At 37.0% G+C, this 13,950-nt stretch overlaps 2 protein-coding genes across 11 annotated transcripts in view; one reads left to right on the plus strand and one right to left on the minus strand.

Annotated features, from left to right (window-relative positions):
- Window positions 1–2,343: 2,343 nt before the first annotated feature.
- sike1 (suppressor of IKBKE 1) lies at window positions 2,344–7,652 on the minus strand. Its single transcript, XM_041798589.1, has 5 exons — window positions 7,236–7,652; window positions 4,616–4,721; window positions 4,394–4,536; window positions 4,155–4,268; window positions 2,344–3,468 (listed from the first exon to the last, which is right to left on the minus strand). The coding sequence occupies exons 1-5, from the start codon at window positions 7,392–7,394 to the stop codon at window positions 3,322–3,324; spliced, it is 669 nt and encodes a 222-aa protein (XP_041654523.1). The 5' UTR covers window positions 7,395–7,652; the 3' UTR covers window positions 2,344–3,321.
- Window positions 7,653–11,214: 3,562 nt separating this feature from the next.
- Window positions 11,215–13,950, plus strand: part of csde1 (cold shock domain containing E1, RNA-binding) — a 30,920-nt gene continuing 28,184 nt past the window's right edge. For all 10 annotated transcript variants that reach the window (XM_041800207.1, XM_041800208.1, XM_041800210.1 and 7 more), the window contains exon 1: window positions 11,215–11,341. The gene's annotated coding sequence lies outside the window, so the exon portion shown is untranslated. The remainder of the gene's footprint in view (window positions 11,342–13,950) is intronic.

Here is a 13,950-nt window from a genome sequence, read left to right on the forward strand (position 1 = left end):
TGAGATTTCACTGTCTTAACCTCTTAAGTCCCTGCACGAACATGCGAGGGTAATACATCTTGGCTTTCCTACAACATAGTAGAACAATGATTTCTGCTATTAACATAGCCTATTTGAGATAACTAATTGGAATCTTCACTAAAGATTAAGTTATTTGCTTGTAATGTCAAAATAATTTGTTACATTTTCAGGAATTTTTAGGACATTTTGGAAAATTTGAACGAAATTTTTCAAGTGCTTTCAATGAAATTTTGGGGAAATGTTTGCATATTTTAGAGAGTCCAACTGGAAGTTTTGTTGAATTTTGGGGGGTATTTTCATGGTATTTATTTATTCATCCATTTACTTATTTATTTTAAAGTTTGGGGGTATCTGGAATTTTTCGTCATTTTCGTGGAAATTTGGGAAATGCATTCAAAATTTTGGAGAATTTTGTTACAATTTTTGGAGGGAAATGCTTTGAAAATTTGAAATCTTTTCATTAACATCTGGGGAATTTATTTGCATTTTGGGGGGGGAAATAGATTTGGAATTTGGGAAAGAGTTATCCTTTGAAATTTTCAAGAATTTTCATGGCGGTTTCAGGGTCATTTCTTTGACATTTCAAGGAAATTGTGTGGACTTTGAAAGGGAGAGTTACAAGAAATTCAGACCTTTATTGTATTTCCATAGAAACTTTAAAATCTGTTTGAATGTTTGTAGGAATTTGTTTGGAAATGTTCAGACAATTTCATGGAAATTTAGGAAAAGCATTTGCAATTTTTAGGGGATTTCATTTGAATTTTGGGGGAAATTGTTTTGAAATTTTTCAGCTTTTTGTGGTAATTTGGGAAATTGGTGTAAATTTTGGGGGAGTTTGACTGGGAACTTGGGTTGGGGTGTCCTTTGAATTTTTCAAGAATTTTTATGGAAAATCAGGAAATTTGTTTGGACGTTAGGGGAATTTCTGTCATTTGAACAGAGTTTGGGGAAATTTATTTGTAAATGTTGGGGAATTTGATAAGAAATTTTTTGGGTGTATTTGACATTTTTCAGCAATTTACATGGAAATTTGGGGAAAATTTATATAGTTTCACTGAAATATAAAGGGAGTATTTGAAGACATTTTTGGAAACTTTTCTTTTACTTGATACTTACATTTTTTTTTTCACCAATTCTTTACAGAAATTGTAGGTAATTTCTCTAAAATTTTAGTAAACTTGTGTGAATTTTAGACAGGAGATTTGATGCTTGGCCTTAACAAGTTCTTGTGGTCCATGATTAAAATATAAAAAATTACACAATTTCTTTTGACTAAAAACCCCCAACAAGAAAGTAACTTGCCAACACAGAGACAAAACATATGCTCTGAAACCCATCCAGTGCTGTATTTTTGCAGAAGCAGGACCTTCAGGACCAGTGTTACTCAGCCCTGCACAACCAAACAGCCAAATTGTTGGAAAAAAAAAAAACCTTTGCAAGAGCAACGATCTAAAAGGTGAAAAGTGGTACAAAAAAAACAGCACAAAGTAGCAATAAAAATAAGTTAAAGGTGGCAAAAATGGTCAAAATGCAGCCAAAATGGGTGAAAAGGGGTAAAAAAAGGGGAGACAAAGTGAAAAAAATTGGTCAGAAAGAAGCAAAAACAGGTGAGAAGGGAAAAACAATGAGTTACAGGTGGCAAAAATGGTCCAAAAGTGGCAAAAACATGGCAAAAGAATGAGTGAAAAGTTACTTGAATGAGCAAAAAGCAGTCAAGGGTGACAAAAATAGGCAAAAAATAGGAAACAAGTGGTATCTAATGGTAAAAGGTACCTTACATGGGCAAAATGTGGCAAAAATGGATACAACAGTGGCAAAAGAAGAGGCAAAAGTTTGGGGAAAAGGAAAAGTGGTATTTAATGGGAAAAGGTAGCTTAAATGGGTAAAAAGTGGCAAGAAATGGTAAAAAAAAAAAGGGGCTAAAATGGGATAGAAGTGGCAAAAATGGGGACAAAGTGTCAAAAAGAAGTTGCAAAATGGGCAAAAATAGGAAAAAAAGGGTGTTTAATGGCAAAAGACAGCTCATAAGGATGAAAAGTGGCAGACATTGTGAAAATGGCAAAAAATTTCCCTTTTTTAAGGTTTTCTGGGGGAATAATATTTAAAATTAAGACATAAAAGAGACAAATAATCACAAGAGCCCCATGTCGAGTATCACCGTTCAGGACATTTGCAAACAATTTTTGGTCAAAACTGAATCTGTTTTTTAAATTAGAAGTATTACAGTATATTTACAGACATATTATGGCTTACCTGCAGGGTAAACTTTTGTACTGGACATCGATGTTTGGCAGTTAGAATAAATCAACAATCACACCACTTTTATTGCAAATTTATTTTAAAGTTTCTACATGAAATCTCATTTGACACATATCAGTAAACTGTCATGGAGTCAATACAGCATGTCCACTCTTTTAACACCGATTTCCTGAGATGACAATGTCTGACTTCTCACAACATACAGTCTGCATACGTTTAATATCCATTACGCAAAAAGTTGCCATGTTTTCAAATGATTAAATAAAGATGCTCCATCTGCTGGGACAAGTGATTACTCTGTATCCAAATCTGAAAATTACAAAACTAGTGTTGAACACACAGAATCAAACATGGAAAATATGTTACTGTCACATGTGAATTCTACAAACAGACACACAGACATATCAAATTCATAAAATGACCAGACAATCACATAAAAATGATCCAATGTCACTCCTCAGCAGCCAAACAGGGAAACAGCCAAAGTCATGTTGTTGGCAGTGATTATCAAGCACAGCCTCCTAACGTCCTGTGGATACGAGCTGGACTTAAAAGTGAACTAATAGCTGGGGTGTTCATGAAGACGTTACACACTGTGGATGAGTGAACAATAAAGGGGCACCAGAGAGGTAGAAGCTGTTTTCTTTAAAAGTAAATCTGACTTTGGCCAAAAAAAAAAAAATCCCCTTTGCTACAAGTCAGAGCATATTTGTGTCCTCTTGGTTCTTTTCAGTGATACAATTTCAAACAGTCAAACTTTGTGAAAAATACTCCAACAAGCCTGCAGTGATTCAACACATGCTGTAAAAATATGAACATTAGCTACCATCAGTAACTACCCGTAGGTAAATGCTTGCTATAGCCAGGATGCTGCGTTTAAGTGGCCTTCGCAGAAACAGAATGCTGGGGTTTGACTGCATTTCATCTTGTGTAGAAAAATAATAATAATGTGGTGATTTCAGGTAAAGAGAACTTCCACCCTGTCTCCTGGTCTTGGAGGTGTTGTTGCCCCACTGACAGTTCATTTTAAAGTTTTATTGATTACTCATTGGCCACTGGCTCAGGAGATGGTTTCTGTTTTTGTTCTTGCGCTGCTGCTGCTGCTGCTGGCTGGTTTGGCTCTTCTCTTGCCATCTTCACAGAAGCTTTACTGATAGCCAGGAGGTCTCGTAGCTCCTTGTTCTCGATCTAAGCCAGACAGAATAAACATACATCAGGGGGAAAGGTTAGAAGGGTTTTTTAATAATCAAAAAGACATTAAGTTATTCATTTATTTTTTAATTAATGTATTATTATTGTTAATATCATCATTATTGTTTTTTTCTTTAAATACTTCTGTACAGACATAAATATCAAGGGAACATTTTACTTTTCCATTTTGTTTTCTTTAAGACTTTATTTCATTATGATCATGAGTGGTATTGAATTTATTATATGTATATTTGTTTTCTCTGAATTTCTAAGTTAATAACTGAATAAAAACCTCAAATATCAAAAAAAGAGAACTGACATAAAATAATCATATTCATTTAGAAATTGAGTTAAATCACTTTCTTTATAAGAATGAAACAATCATTGAAATAAACATATCGCTGGCATTGGGTCATAACCTCCTATCTCCAAAATCAACACATTTCAGGGACTATGCAAAAACTTTTATAATAAATTAACACTGAATGGTCACAGTCAGCATCTTTGTGACACTTTTCATAGGTTCAAAATTTGTAAGAAGTGACAGATGTAAAGGTGGACCAATAGCACAGATTAATGAAAAAATAGATTAAGACATTTAAGTCATATCATAATCATATTATAGATAAATTCTGTATCATCAGAGTGTATCATTACATCCCTTTACCCTTGAATGTGCTTACCTCTAGCTGTGCGAGCCTCTCTCTGACAGAGCAGTAGTGCTGATCATCCACCTGTACAGCTCTTCTCATCACCTGTCCCATCTCACATATTCGCTCCACCTGGCTCTGCACTTCCTGTAGGAAAAAAAAAGAGAAAAAGAAGACATTAACTGGAATTTATACATTGCAAAGAAATGAAAAATAACAACCCCTTAGCTAAAACTGAAAAACTAAAATAAATGTGATAACAGCAGATGTACTTTTGCGTGATCCTCGTGGAGGCTGAGCACAGGTTTAGTGTCCAGCTCTTTCTTCGCCATCATCAGCTGGAGCATCTGCTTACGGTATCGACCCATGATCAGTTCCAGTGCATACTGGTGTTCTTCAAGGGACAACCATAGTTCTGTAGAGACAGGACTAAAGATGTTAGAGAAGACTTCAAACGCCAGCCAAGCAATCCACAGAGCAGTTTTTCTTTTCACCTTTATTTTCCTGCTGCAGTTCCTTGATTTGAGTGTTTTCCTGAGTTAGAAGGACATGAGGCTTATATTTGGTCAGCTCCTGGATCTCTGAATTGTCTTCCGTGTGCTTTAAGGAGAAGAAAAATATGTTAGGTATGGAAACACATTAAACTTTGTTTTCATTCTAAAACAACATAAAATTTATGAGGGGAAACACATTGATACAACAGAAAATCTAAGGTCTTTTTAATCAAAAATTCAAGATTCACAACTGCCTTGTATTTAATGATTGTAATCATATTCATTAATACATATTTTTTTTAACACTGTGCTATAACTTTTACGCTTGTACTTTACCAGAGTCTTAACTGTGTTTGGTTCTGTTTCACTACTGATATCCTGACCTCTATCAGCATCAGTGCCAATACCTAGCCTAAAAACTTTTTCTCACAAAATATTGCCAATTGAAAGAAAATCATATCTATTTAACCTTTCAACACTGTTAATAAATTGTCTGATTCTAGTATGTGTGAGTAAAACCTTCAAATTTGCAGGCTGGAAATCACAAATAGGTAAATTAACCAGATTTTGGGTGACTTTGATCATGGGATCATTTTTTGTTGCCAGGATAATGAACCACGTATTGCTATGATTTGGTTTTTATTAGTATCATATCAAAATTCGTATAACATTACAACTAGTGCTGCTTGATTAATGCACTTACTGTTGCAGTCATGATGTCAGGCTGTGCAAAAATATAACCACATACGTCTGCAGTCATTTTTGTAATAAGTAGTAATTAAAAGGCTTATAAAAATTCATAAAGGAAAGGCCTTTAGGTCTTCAGAAGTACCACTATTGCACTTGTTGTGGCATTTGCGGAGGTTTTATCATTTAGGTCGCCCTCAACAACAAATAGTATAGAGGGAGTATTAATCAAACAATGTTTAGACACACTGTACACCCTGTCTGAGTCTGAGTTTAGCCTCAATTGTTCTGAAACATTTTCCCTAAACAGGTAGAAGCCTTCAGTCTACATTACCAACACATCAGCATGCGTGTGTTTCAGCATATGTGTGTGAGTGTTGTGTTTATGTGCGTCATACAGCATGAAAGCCCTTGGTGCTGCATAAAAACGCATGAACGGACAAAGAGACCAGCCACTTTTCTATTAATTTTGAGGAAATTTGAGGCTTTATGTGCCAAATGGCTTCTCTGCAACAAGCCTAAATCATAAGGGCTAACAGACAAGCACTGACAGAGTGAAGCATAAGTTGTAACAGTGATAAATTCAACCCACCATTGTGGCTAGTTAGGGTCACTCTGGTACCTGCCACGGCCGAAATCTACCTGCATTTGGCTAGGTGGCAGGTGTAAATGTCAAGTCCTGGTAACGGTAATAATACTCTCAATACATGCTCCTTGGAACCTAGAGTGACGTGTCATCATCCAGGAGTGGGTTACAATACAGATACATCTCAAAAAATTAGAATATCATGAAAAAGTTCAATATTTTTTGTCTCTTATTTCAGAAAACCCACATATTATGTAGACTCATTACACATAGAGTGAAACATTTCAAGCCTTTATTTCTTGAAATGTAGTTGATTATGGCTTACAGATAAAAAAAAAAGAAACAAAATTCAGTGTCTCAAAAAATTAGAATATTACATTAGATCAATTAAAAAAAGGATATTTTAAACAGAAATGTCAGGCTTCTGAAAAGTATGTTCATTTCTATGCACTCAATACTTGGTTGGGCCTCCTTTTGCATGAATTACTGCATCAATGCAGCATGGCATGGAGGCGATCAGCCTGTGGCACTGCTCAGGTGTAATGGAAGCCCAGGTTGCTCTGATAGTGGCCTTCAGGTCATCTGCATTGTTGGGTCTGGTGTCTCTCATCTTCCTCTTGACAATACCCCATAGATTCTCTATGGGGTTCAGGTCAGGCCAGTTTGCTGGCCAGTCAAGCACAGTAACACCATGGTCATTGAACCAAATTTTGGTACCTTTGGCAGTGTGGGCAGGTGCCAAGTCCTGCTGGAAAATGAAATCAGCATCTCCATAAAGCCTGTCAGCAGAAGGAAGCATGAAGTGCTCTAAAATGTCCTGGTAGATGGCTGCATTGACTGTGGACTTCAGAAAACACAGTGGACCAACACCAGCAGATGCCATGGCAGCCCAAATCATCACTGACTGTGGAAACTTCACACTGGACTTCAAGCAATGTGGATTCGATGCCTCTCCACTCTACCTCCAGACTCTGGTTCCTTTTATGTATTGTATCACAATGGCAATATTGTTCAATATAGTTGCAGTTGTACATCAGTACTAAATTAAGCAGCAATGATGAAACTTCTTTTGGTGATATTTTAATAGAAATTAGGATGACAATAATAATAACAATAATAATAATATGAGGGGGGAAACAACTCTTTAAATAGGTCTGTTTCCTTTTATTATGGTGTTTTTGAGCTCGTCTATAGCACCCTGATTTGTCTTGTTGCTGTAGAAATACACTTTTCTTCCTAAGATGCACCATGACAATCCTAGTGTCAGCCCTGTATGCATGCCGTTGAGCAGTGCAGCTTTATATAGCCATAAACTTTAATTAAACGTCTTCATATCATAGTCCTTACCTTATCAGGAAGAGCATTTCCCACCTCCTTCATGTTCTGGACTCTCTGGCTGAGGGCCCCGGACTGCTCTATCAGCCCCTCTGCGGCCGTGTCGTGCTCTTTCAGCCTCTCCAGAAGAGTCCGGGCATCGCCCAACACTTTCTCCAGAGTACAGGCCATTTACTGAAGGTGATAACTCCTGAATAAAACGTAAGCTAGCTACCTGACTACAACAGTTGACGTTAAATCTGAAAATCTCTTAGCCTTAGCTTCAGTAAGGTAACATATCTGTCCTTAGTTAGCAACAACAACCGAAGTGTCACTGTAGCAGAGTCTCCAAACTATAACAGATCTGTCAGTAGTCAGATTAATTCAATTACAAAAACTCTGCTCACTCCGGATTGTTGTCAAGTCGGTCGTTTCCGTTTGACACTGAACCATAACATCACTTCCGCATCGTCTTCTTCGTGTAATGTAAAAAGTGAAGCATCGTAAACCTGAATGCTACCGCCATCTGGCGGACAACTGAGATGTCAGACAAGTTTGACAGCGACAACTGTGAGATTTTTTTAATAACCGTTCCTAATTTAAGACCATGGTTCCAAAATAATGGAAGAAACCCAGGCTGGTTATAGAACCCCCAGCTTCATAACGAGGTAAACATGATCTATAGGCTATGAAATGTTATTTCAACTCTTGTTAAATACTAGTTAAAGTTTATTTCAGACTAAGAACAGAATGACACCATCTTAGGTCAATGTTTTACTGTCTTTTTATTTAATGCCCTCCTTTCATCTCATGTGAATAAGACCCAAAAGTATATCGAGAGTAAAGGGATGTGGCATTCATATTTCATGTTTGTTCATGAAGCCTCTCTGTGGTTAAAGATAAAGTACTCATGGTATTTCATATAACATTAAAGGTCAGAGTTTGGTGTAAATCACATACAGACATTTTTTTCTTCAAATGCTAAACACTCCCCCAATTAAAAAAGTTGGGGTGCAGTGTGACAACCTGAATACAATTGTTTGCAAATTTCATAAACCCATATTTTAATCACAGTGGAAAATAAACATATCAGATGTTGAAACTGAGACATTTTACCATTTCATTGCAAATTTTGCTCATTTTGAGTTTGATGATGGCAGTGACACATTTTAAAAAAGTATGGACATGGTCATGTTGACCATTGTGTAGCATTCCCTCTTTTATAGAGTCTGTTAACTGAGGAGACCAGTTGCTGGAGTTTTGGAGAGGACTGTTGTCCCATTCTTTTCTGATGTAGGATTCTGCTCAACTGTCCTCTGTCTTCTTTATTGGATTTTTGTTTTATGGTGTACTGTTTCCTTTGGTGAAAGGTCAAAACTGCAAGCAGGCCAGTTCAGCCAGTTCTTGTACTGTGAAGCCATACTGTTGTGACAGATGTGGTGTGTGCTGAAATAGTTAAAGCCTTCCCTGAAAGAGGCGTTGCCTTGATGGGAGATCTGAAATCTTTATCTACTTTTCAGCATTGATGGTGCCTTTCCAGTGTAAGCTGCCCCTGTCACAGGCACTAATGCAACCCCAACCCATCAGAGATGGAGGCTTTTGAACTATACATTGATAACAAGCTAGATGCTCCCTCTTCTCTTTAGTCTACAGGACATGGTAGTTTCCTAAAAGAATTTCAAATTTTGATTAATCATGGTTCTCTGCTGGAAAATGGTGAACTTGCCCCTCTGGGTGGGGACTAAGTCTTTGCCCCAAGTGAAGGAGTTCAAGTATCTTGAGGTCTTGTTCATGAGTGAGGGTAAAAGGGAGTAGAGATTGACAGGCAGATTGGCACAGCAATCAGCAGTACTGCAGGCGTTGTGCCGGACCGATGTGGTGAACAGGGAGCTAGTTCAAGAGGCAAAGCTCTTAATCTACTGGTCAAACTACCTCCCAACCCTCACCTATGGTCATGAACTCTGAAAATGACCAAAAGAATGAGATTGCAGATTCAGGAAGCCAAACTGAGTTTTCTCCAGAGGATGGCTCAGCTCTGCATTAGAGATAGTGTTAGGAGCTCAAACATCCAGAGGAAGGTAGAAGTAGAGCCGCTGCTTCTTAGCATCGAAAGGAGCCAGCTGAAGTGGTTTGGGCATCTGATCGGGATGCCTCCTGGTCGCCTTCCCTTGGAGGTATTCCGGGCATGTCCACCTGGGAGGAAAGTGTCGCTGGGGAAAGGGATGTCTGGGTGGACTTGCTTAGCTTGCTACCCCTGCGACCAGGCCCTGGATAAATGGAAGAAGATGGATGGATGGATGGATGGATGGATGATTAATCTGACCACAGAACAGTCTTCCATTTTGCCTCAGTCCATTTTAGAGGCTATACTATGAAAGCAGAAATGATCTTTTGAAATTGACAGATCAAAATGTCAGAAGACAGAACAAACAAAAAACCTATTTCTATGGAGCAAAGTAAATAACTTTCCTTGGGATAATGAGAATTACTCAGTTTTAGTAGAGGTGGATACGTCTTATATCTGCAGAAATCACTTCTGTTGTAATGCTAACTCAGTGAAAGAGAAGCTCCTGTTTGACTTTGAAGAAAAATGGCTTGAAAAAGTTTTGATCCAAACCAAAATAAAGTACATTAATGCTGATTAAACAGAATTTTATGTCACATCCCCTTTATCTAGAAGCCAAAGTTAAGTAGAAATGGAAATTGAGTTTCATTTTCTTTTGCACAGTACAAACTATGTTGACCAAAGGGAGTTATTGCCTCATGAAATGGCTCATCAAAACCCCACAATTCTGTAGCCACCTGATGAGCAAATACTGTGATGGCTCTTTAAATCTGATGTGTTTAAACTTGCTTATTTGGTCAAGCCTGGAAAAGCAGACAATATAGTCAATTTAATCAGTATTTAATTTGAACCCATTCTCTTTTTCTGTTCTATGACAATGAAAGAACCATTGTGCTCCCTGATTCTGTTTTTCTAAATTTATGGTGTCATGTTAGCCTATGTGGGTTGGGTGTATTGTTTGTATGAGTTGGTAATACAATAAAAACTTCACAAACTATTATACCAATAGCTATAATCAATCATATTAACACTACTTTGTATCATTCATAAATATGAGCTGTACCTTTTGAAAAAACATCATTTATAATATTTATATTATGTATGATTTTCATGAGTCTATCATTTCAGGCTGAGTGAATGTAAACAATTGATGAATGGACACTTTTAATTTCTGTATTTATTTTATTTAGGACAATTAAGCTATAAAATGAAAAGTGAATTTATGAATAATTAAGAAAGTAGTAAATGCTCAACTATTTCAATTCCAGATCCACAGAAAGTACATTAAATAAGGTCAAAATTAGACTTTTACTGCATTTAATGTCTGAATGATCACGTGATAGCCATTGCTTCAAAGTGGACTACCTAAGGTTTAAATGGTATAATGAATTTGATTTTGTTGCATCTTATTTTCTAAGAGGCTTTAACGGAGTACCTCTCCAACAATATCTATTTTCCAAGGTTAAAGGGAGTCATTCTTTAGTAAGTGAGGAGAAGAAGAACAAGGCGAACTTGTTAGTACATCGCTGGGCTAAATAGAGATAATCTTGGATAAACAACGGTGACCGTGAAAGGTTTAATTGAGATGTAATGTGGCCTCAAATGACATTTCCCCCACTGGAATTCAGTCTTGAATACATCCCCACATTGCTACGTGTGGCTTCAGAAACTCTATTATGACTTGAGATAAGTCACTGTCAATAAATGGGTGCAGGAGGTGTTGCCTCCTCGCCACCGGAACTGCTCAACGACTTGCTGACAATCGTAGATACATAATATATATTTCCCGTACATATATTTTCAGTTCCACGACTTTTCAGGCCTACTTTCAATCATGGTAGTACAAAAACTATCATATTTTCACAAAACGGTGTGCCCAATCCCCCATGCATCATTGCGACATCGCAGCATAGGTTAAACACGAGCAGCCTCGCCGCAGGGGCCACTCTTTCTTCCAATAGACTCTCTGTTCGTCCTAACGCTGTCAAATATCGCGGTAGCCGCTTCCCTAATCACTACGTAATGTGCCGTGCTGCTTCTAGCGGCGCTGGTGACAGTGCTGAAAGCTGTTGGGGTGAGTTTTTATTAATATTTCTATTTCTTACGACAAACTAAAACTTTTTAAAAATGTGTTAACGAAACATTGTCTTCTGTAGTAAAATGGGTCGTTAGAATTGAATGGGTTATGTTGAACTAAGTCATGCGCAGAGCTCGGGCCTGGGTGGGGGCTGCCGTGTTTTTCCTCTCCATAAATCACCACACAAGGACCAAGCAGCATGCTAGCTAACTGTAGCAGCCATTAGCCACGTAGCATTATGGACGCCTTATCTAAATAAACCGTTACCGCTACTAATAGACATCCACATTTGTAAAACTACAGTTAGTTAATCAAACAGACGGCGGTTGTCTAAAATGTCTCCCTCCAACATCTCTTTAAGACGTCGTTATCAATTAAAACTGAGCAGTGCCCCGGATCGCCTGTCATAGCTTCTTTGTTGTCCCGTCCTCGTGTTGTTAGCTACCATAACGTTATCTTTCCACTATCTGTGTATGAAAAGATTAAAGTCAGCTAAATTTACCGACAATATATTTTGACCTTGATTATCAGTGGGTGCCCATAGCAGGAACCTAACAAATGGTTCCGTTTTAGTCAGTCGATTGTCACTTTTCGTATCTACCAGCCTTAACTCAGCTTTGTCTATCGCTTTCAAATACATTGTACTTTACAGCGCTACAAGAGCTGATTGATTTATATAAAAGAAATAACTGTTTACCACGTAAGCCAAAGTTGTCAGGACCACCCACGGTTGTGTACTAGACTTTAAATAGTCCTTTTTTCATTTTAGGTGACAAACAAACGTAAAAATGGCATTTAAAGCAATACTTATTTTAGAAACTTATAAAATCGAATAGCATAACAGCGTTAATTTTTGGGAATTGTATTAGTTTGACTTTCGTCTATGTAAGTAGAATTAAATGTCTTACATTTTTGTCATTTTAATTTAGGTTTTGCCAAAAAAAACTCAAAAAGTTCAGCGTTTGCAAATGAAAAAAGTCATTTACTTTTAGTAATTTATTTTAGTCAAAACATTTTTTTTCTTTGAAGTGATTTTATTAGCCACTTTGTTGTAATAATAGAATCTTACAGTAATGCATTATCACTGCTTCAAGTTATTTAGAATACACTCATGAAAATATTGACTTACCTTACATGTATAATAGAGAAATATCACTGATTTTTCAACGTCCAACTGTCTTGAATTAACATTTATATTGGTCGAATTTAACACTTGTCAGAATAATACATTCAATGAGGAAAATTATATTCAAGAGGATGATCTGTGTAGGAACACGTTAAACTTATACATTTTATACTTAGAGACTCATATTTAGCCTGTAAACAGCATTAAATTATCTTAAAATACTTGTTACATTTAAAAGTAAGCAGGGAATTATATGTCTCTAAGAAAAATGCTTTCAATTAAAAATTAGCTCATGGTTTGGCGACGTATTTTGAGATTAATCAGAGCACCTTATCTAATATAAATAATTTTAACATATTTTTTAGTTATTAACAAAGGGACATCTCTAAGAAAGTAGGTGACTGAATCCCAGACTCTGTCTTTGAGTGTGTATGTAGAGTAAACCGAGATAAATCTACCACTTTTTCCATGTTAGTGATGTTGTTTTTTATCTGTGTAAAAGGCAGATGTATTTTAATAGTAATAGTCATTGTTTTAAAAGGAGCCTGGCATTTAGTGCGTCCCAAACTTAGAGCCACGTTTTGTCAAGTATTGAAAAATGTGGTTTTGTTGATGATGTCAAGGTGTCGCAGTGAATTATTTCCTGTTGAGCTAAAGTGATGGAAACGCCCGGAGGTAGCGGCTGTTTACCACTTTAGCGTTAGCAACATGCTAATCAGCCAGGTTCCGTTTGTCCACACAAGGTCACCAAGAAGATGAAATGGTAGTGTGACTTCAAATGCCCGTGGATAAAAGAGAGTTGAAACAAAAGAAGGTGTATGTAAGTTTTTATAAGAGACATATTTTCTTGTGTTTTGGCATCGGTATAAACGTGCTGGTTAGCATAGATGTGACGTTTTCGACAGCTTTCCCTCAGCAACGTGTTGGCTCAGGCCACATTAGCATTTCCAGCTGAGGATGGCGGATTGCTAGGAAGTCACATGGCTGCTCCTGTCAGAGAGAGAGGGAGAGAGCAGCGTTTGTTCAGCCCCAGATCAGGATACAACCACGAGACTGCCTTACCACTTAAGTTTAATGTACAGGAACTTAAAATAGCGTCAACACATCATCAATTTAAAAAAACCCTCAGGCCAAAAGCTTTGGAAAATCTCACTGAGACTAGGGCTGTGCTGTGCATCTAGTTATAAAGATATACATGTGTCAGTTATTTTTTGACAACTATTATTTAAATGTAGTCTAAGGTTTAAGGATAAATGTACATTAGTTTTATTCACATTTTATACCCTTGATAGTTTAAGTCTAGATTTTGTTCATAAAATCTAAAAAAAAGCTGAGAGGCAGAACATCGTAGATGCATTGTGTTTAAACAGATTTACCCACAGGGGAGAAATATGGATTTGAATGTCCAATGAACACCAAGTCACAGTTTAGTCATCCTTATGAAGACTAGACTTGCTTTTCTTCCTTTATCACCAAAGAT

This window comes from Cheilinus undulatus, linkage group 11 (genome assembly GCF_018320785.1).
Source record: "Cheilinus undulatus linkage group 11, ASM1832078v1, whole genome shotgun sequence".
NCBI classification, from domain to species: domain Eukaryota; kingdom Metazoa; phylum Chordata; class Actinopteri; order Labriformes; family Labridae; genus Cheilinus; species Cheilinus undulatus.

Bases quoted from the DNA above. Each gene is read 5' to 3' on its own strand.
- sike1 (XM_041798589.1), bottom strand. From the start codon at position 7,394: ATGGCCTGTACTCTGGAGAAAGTGTTGGGCGATGCCCGGACTCTTCTG. The intron at 4,537-4,615 runs GTGAAAAGAAAA...CTGTCTCTACAG, and splicing joins ACTGCAGCAGGAAAATAAAG to AACTATGGTTGTCCCTTGAA. The intron at 4,269-4,393 runs GTACATCTGCTG...TTTTTCCTACAG, and splicing joins TCCACGAGGATCACGCAAAA to GAAGTGCAGAGCCAGGTGGA.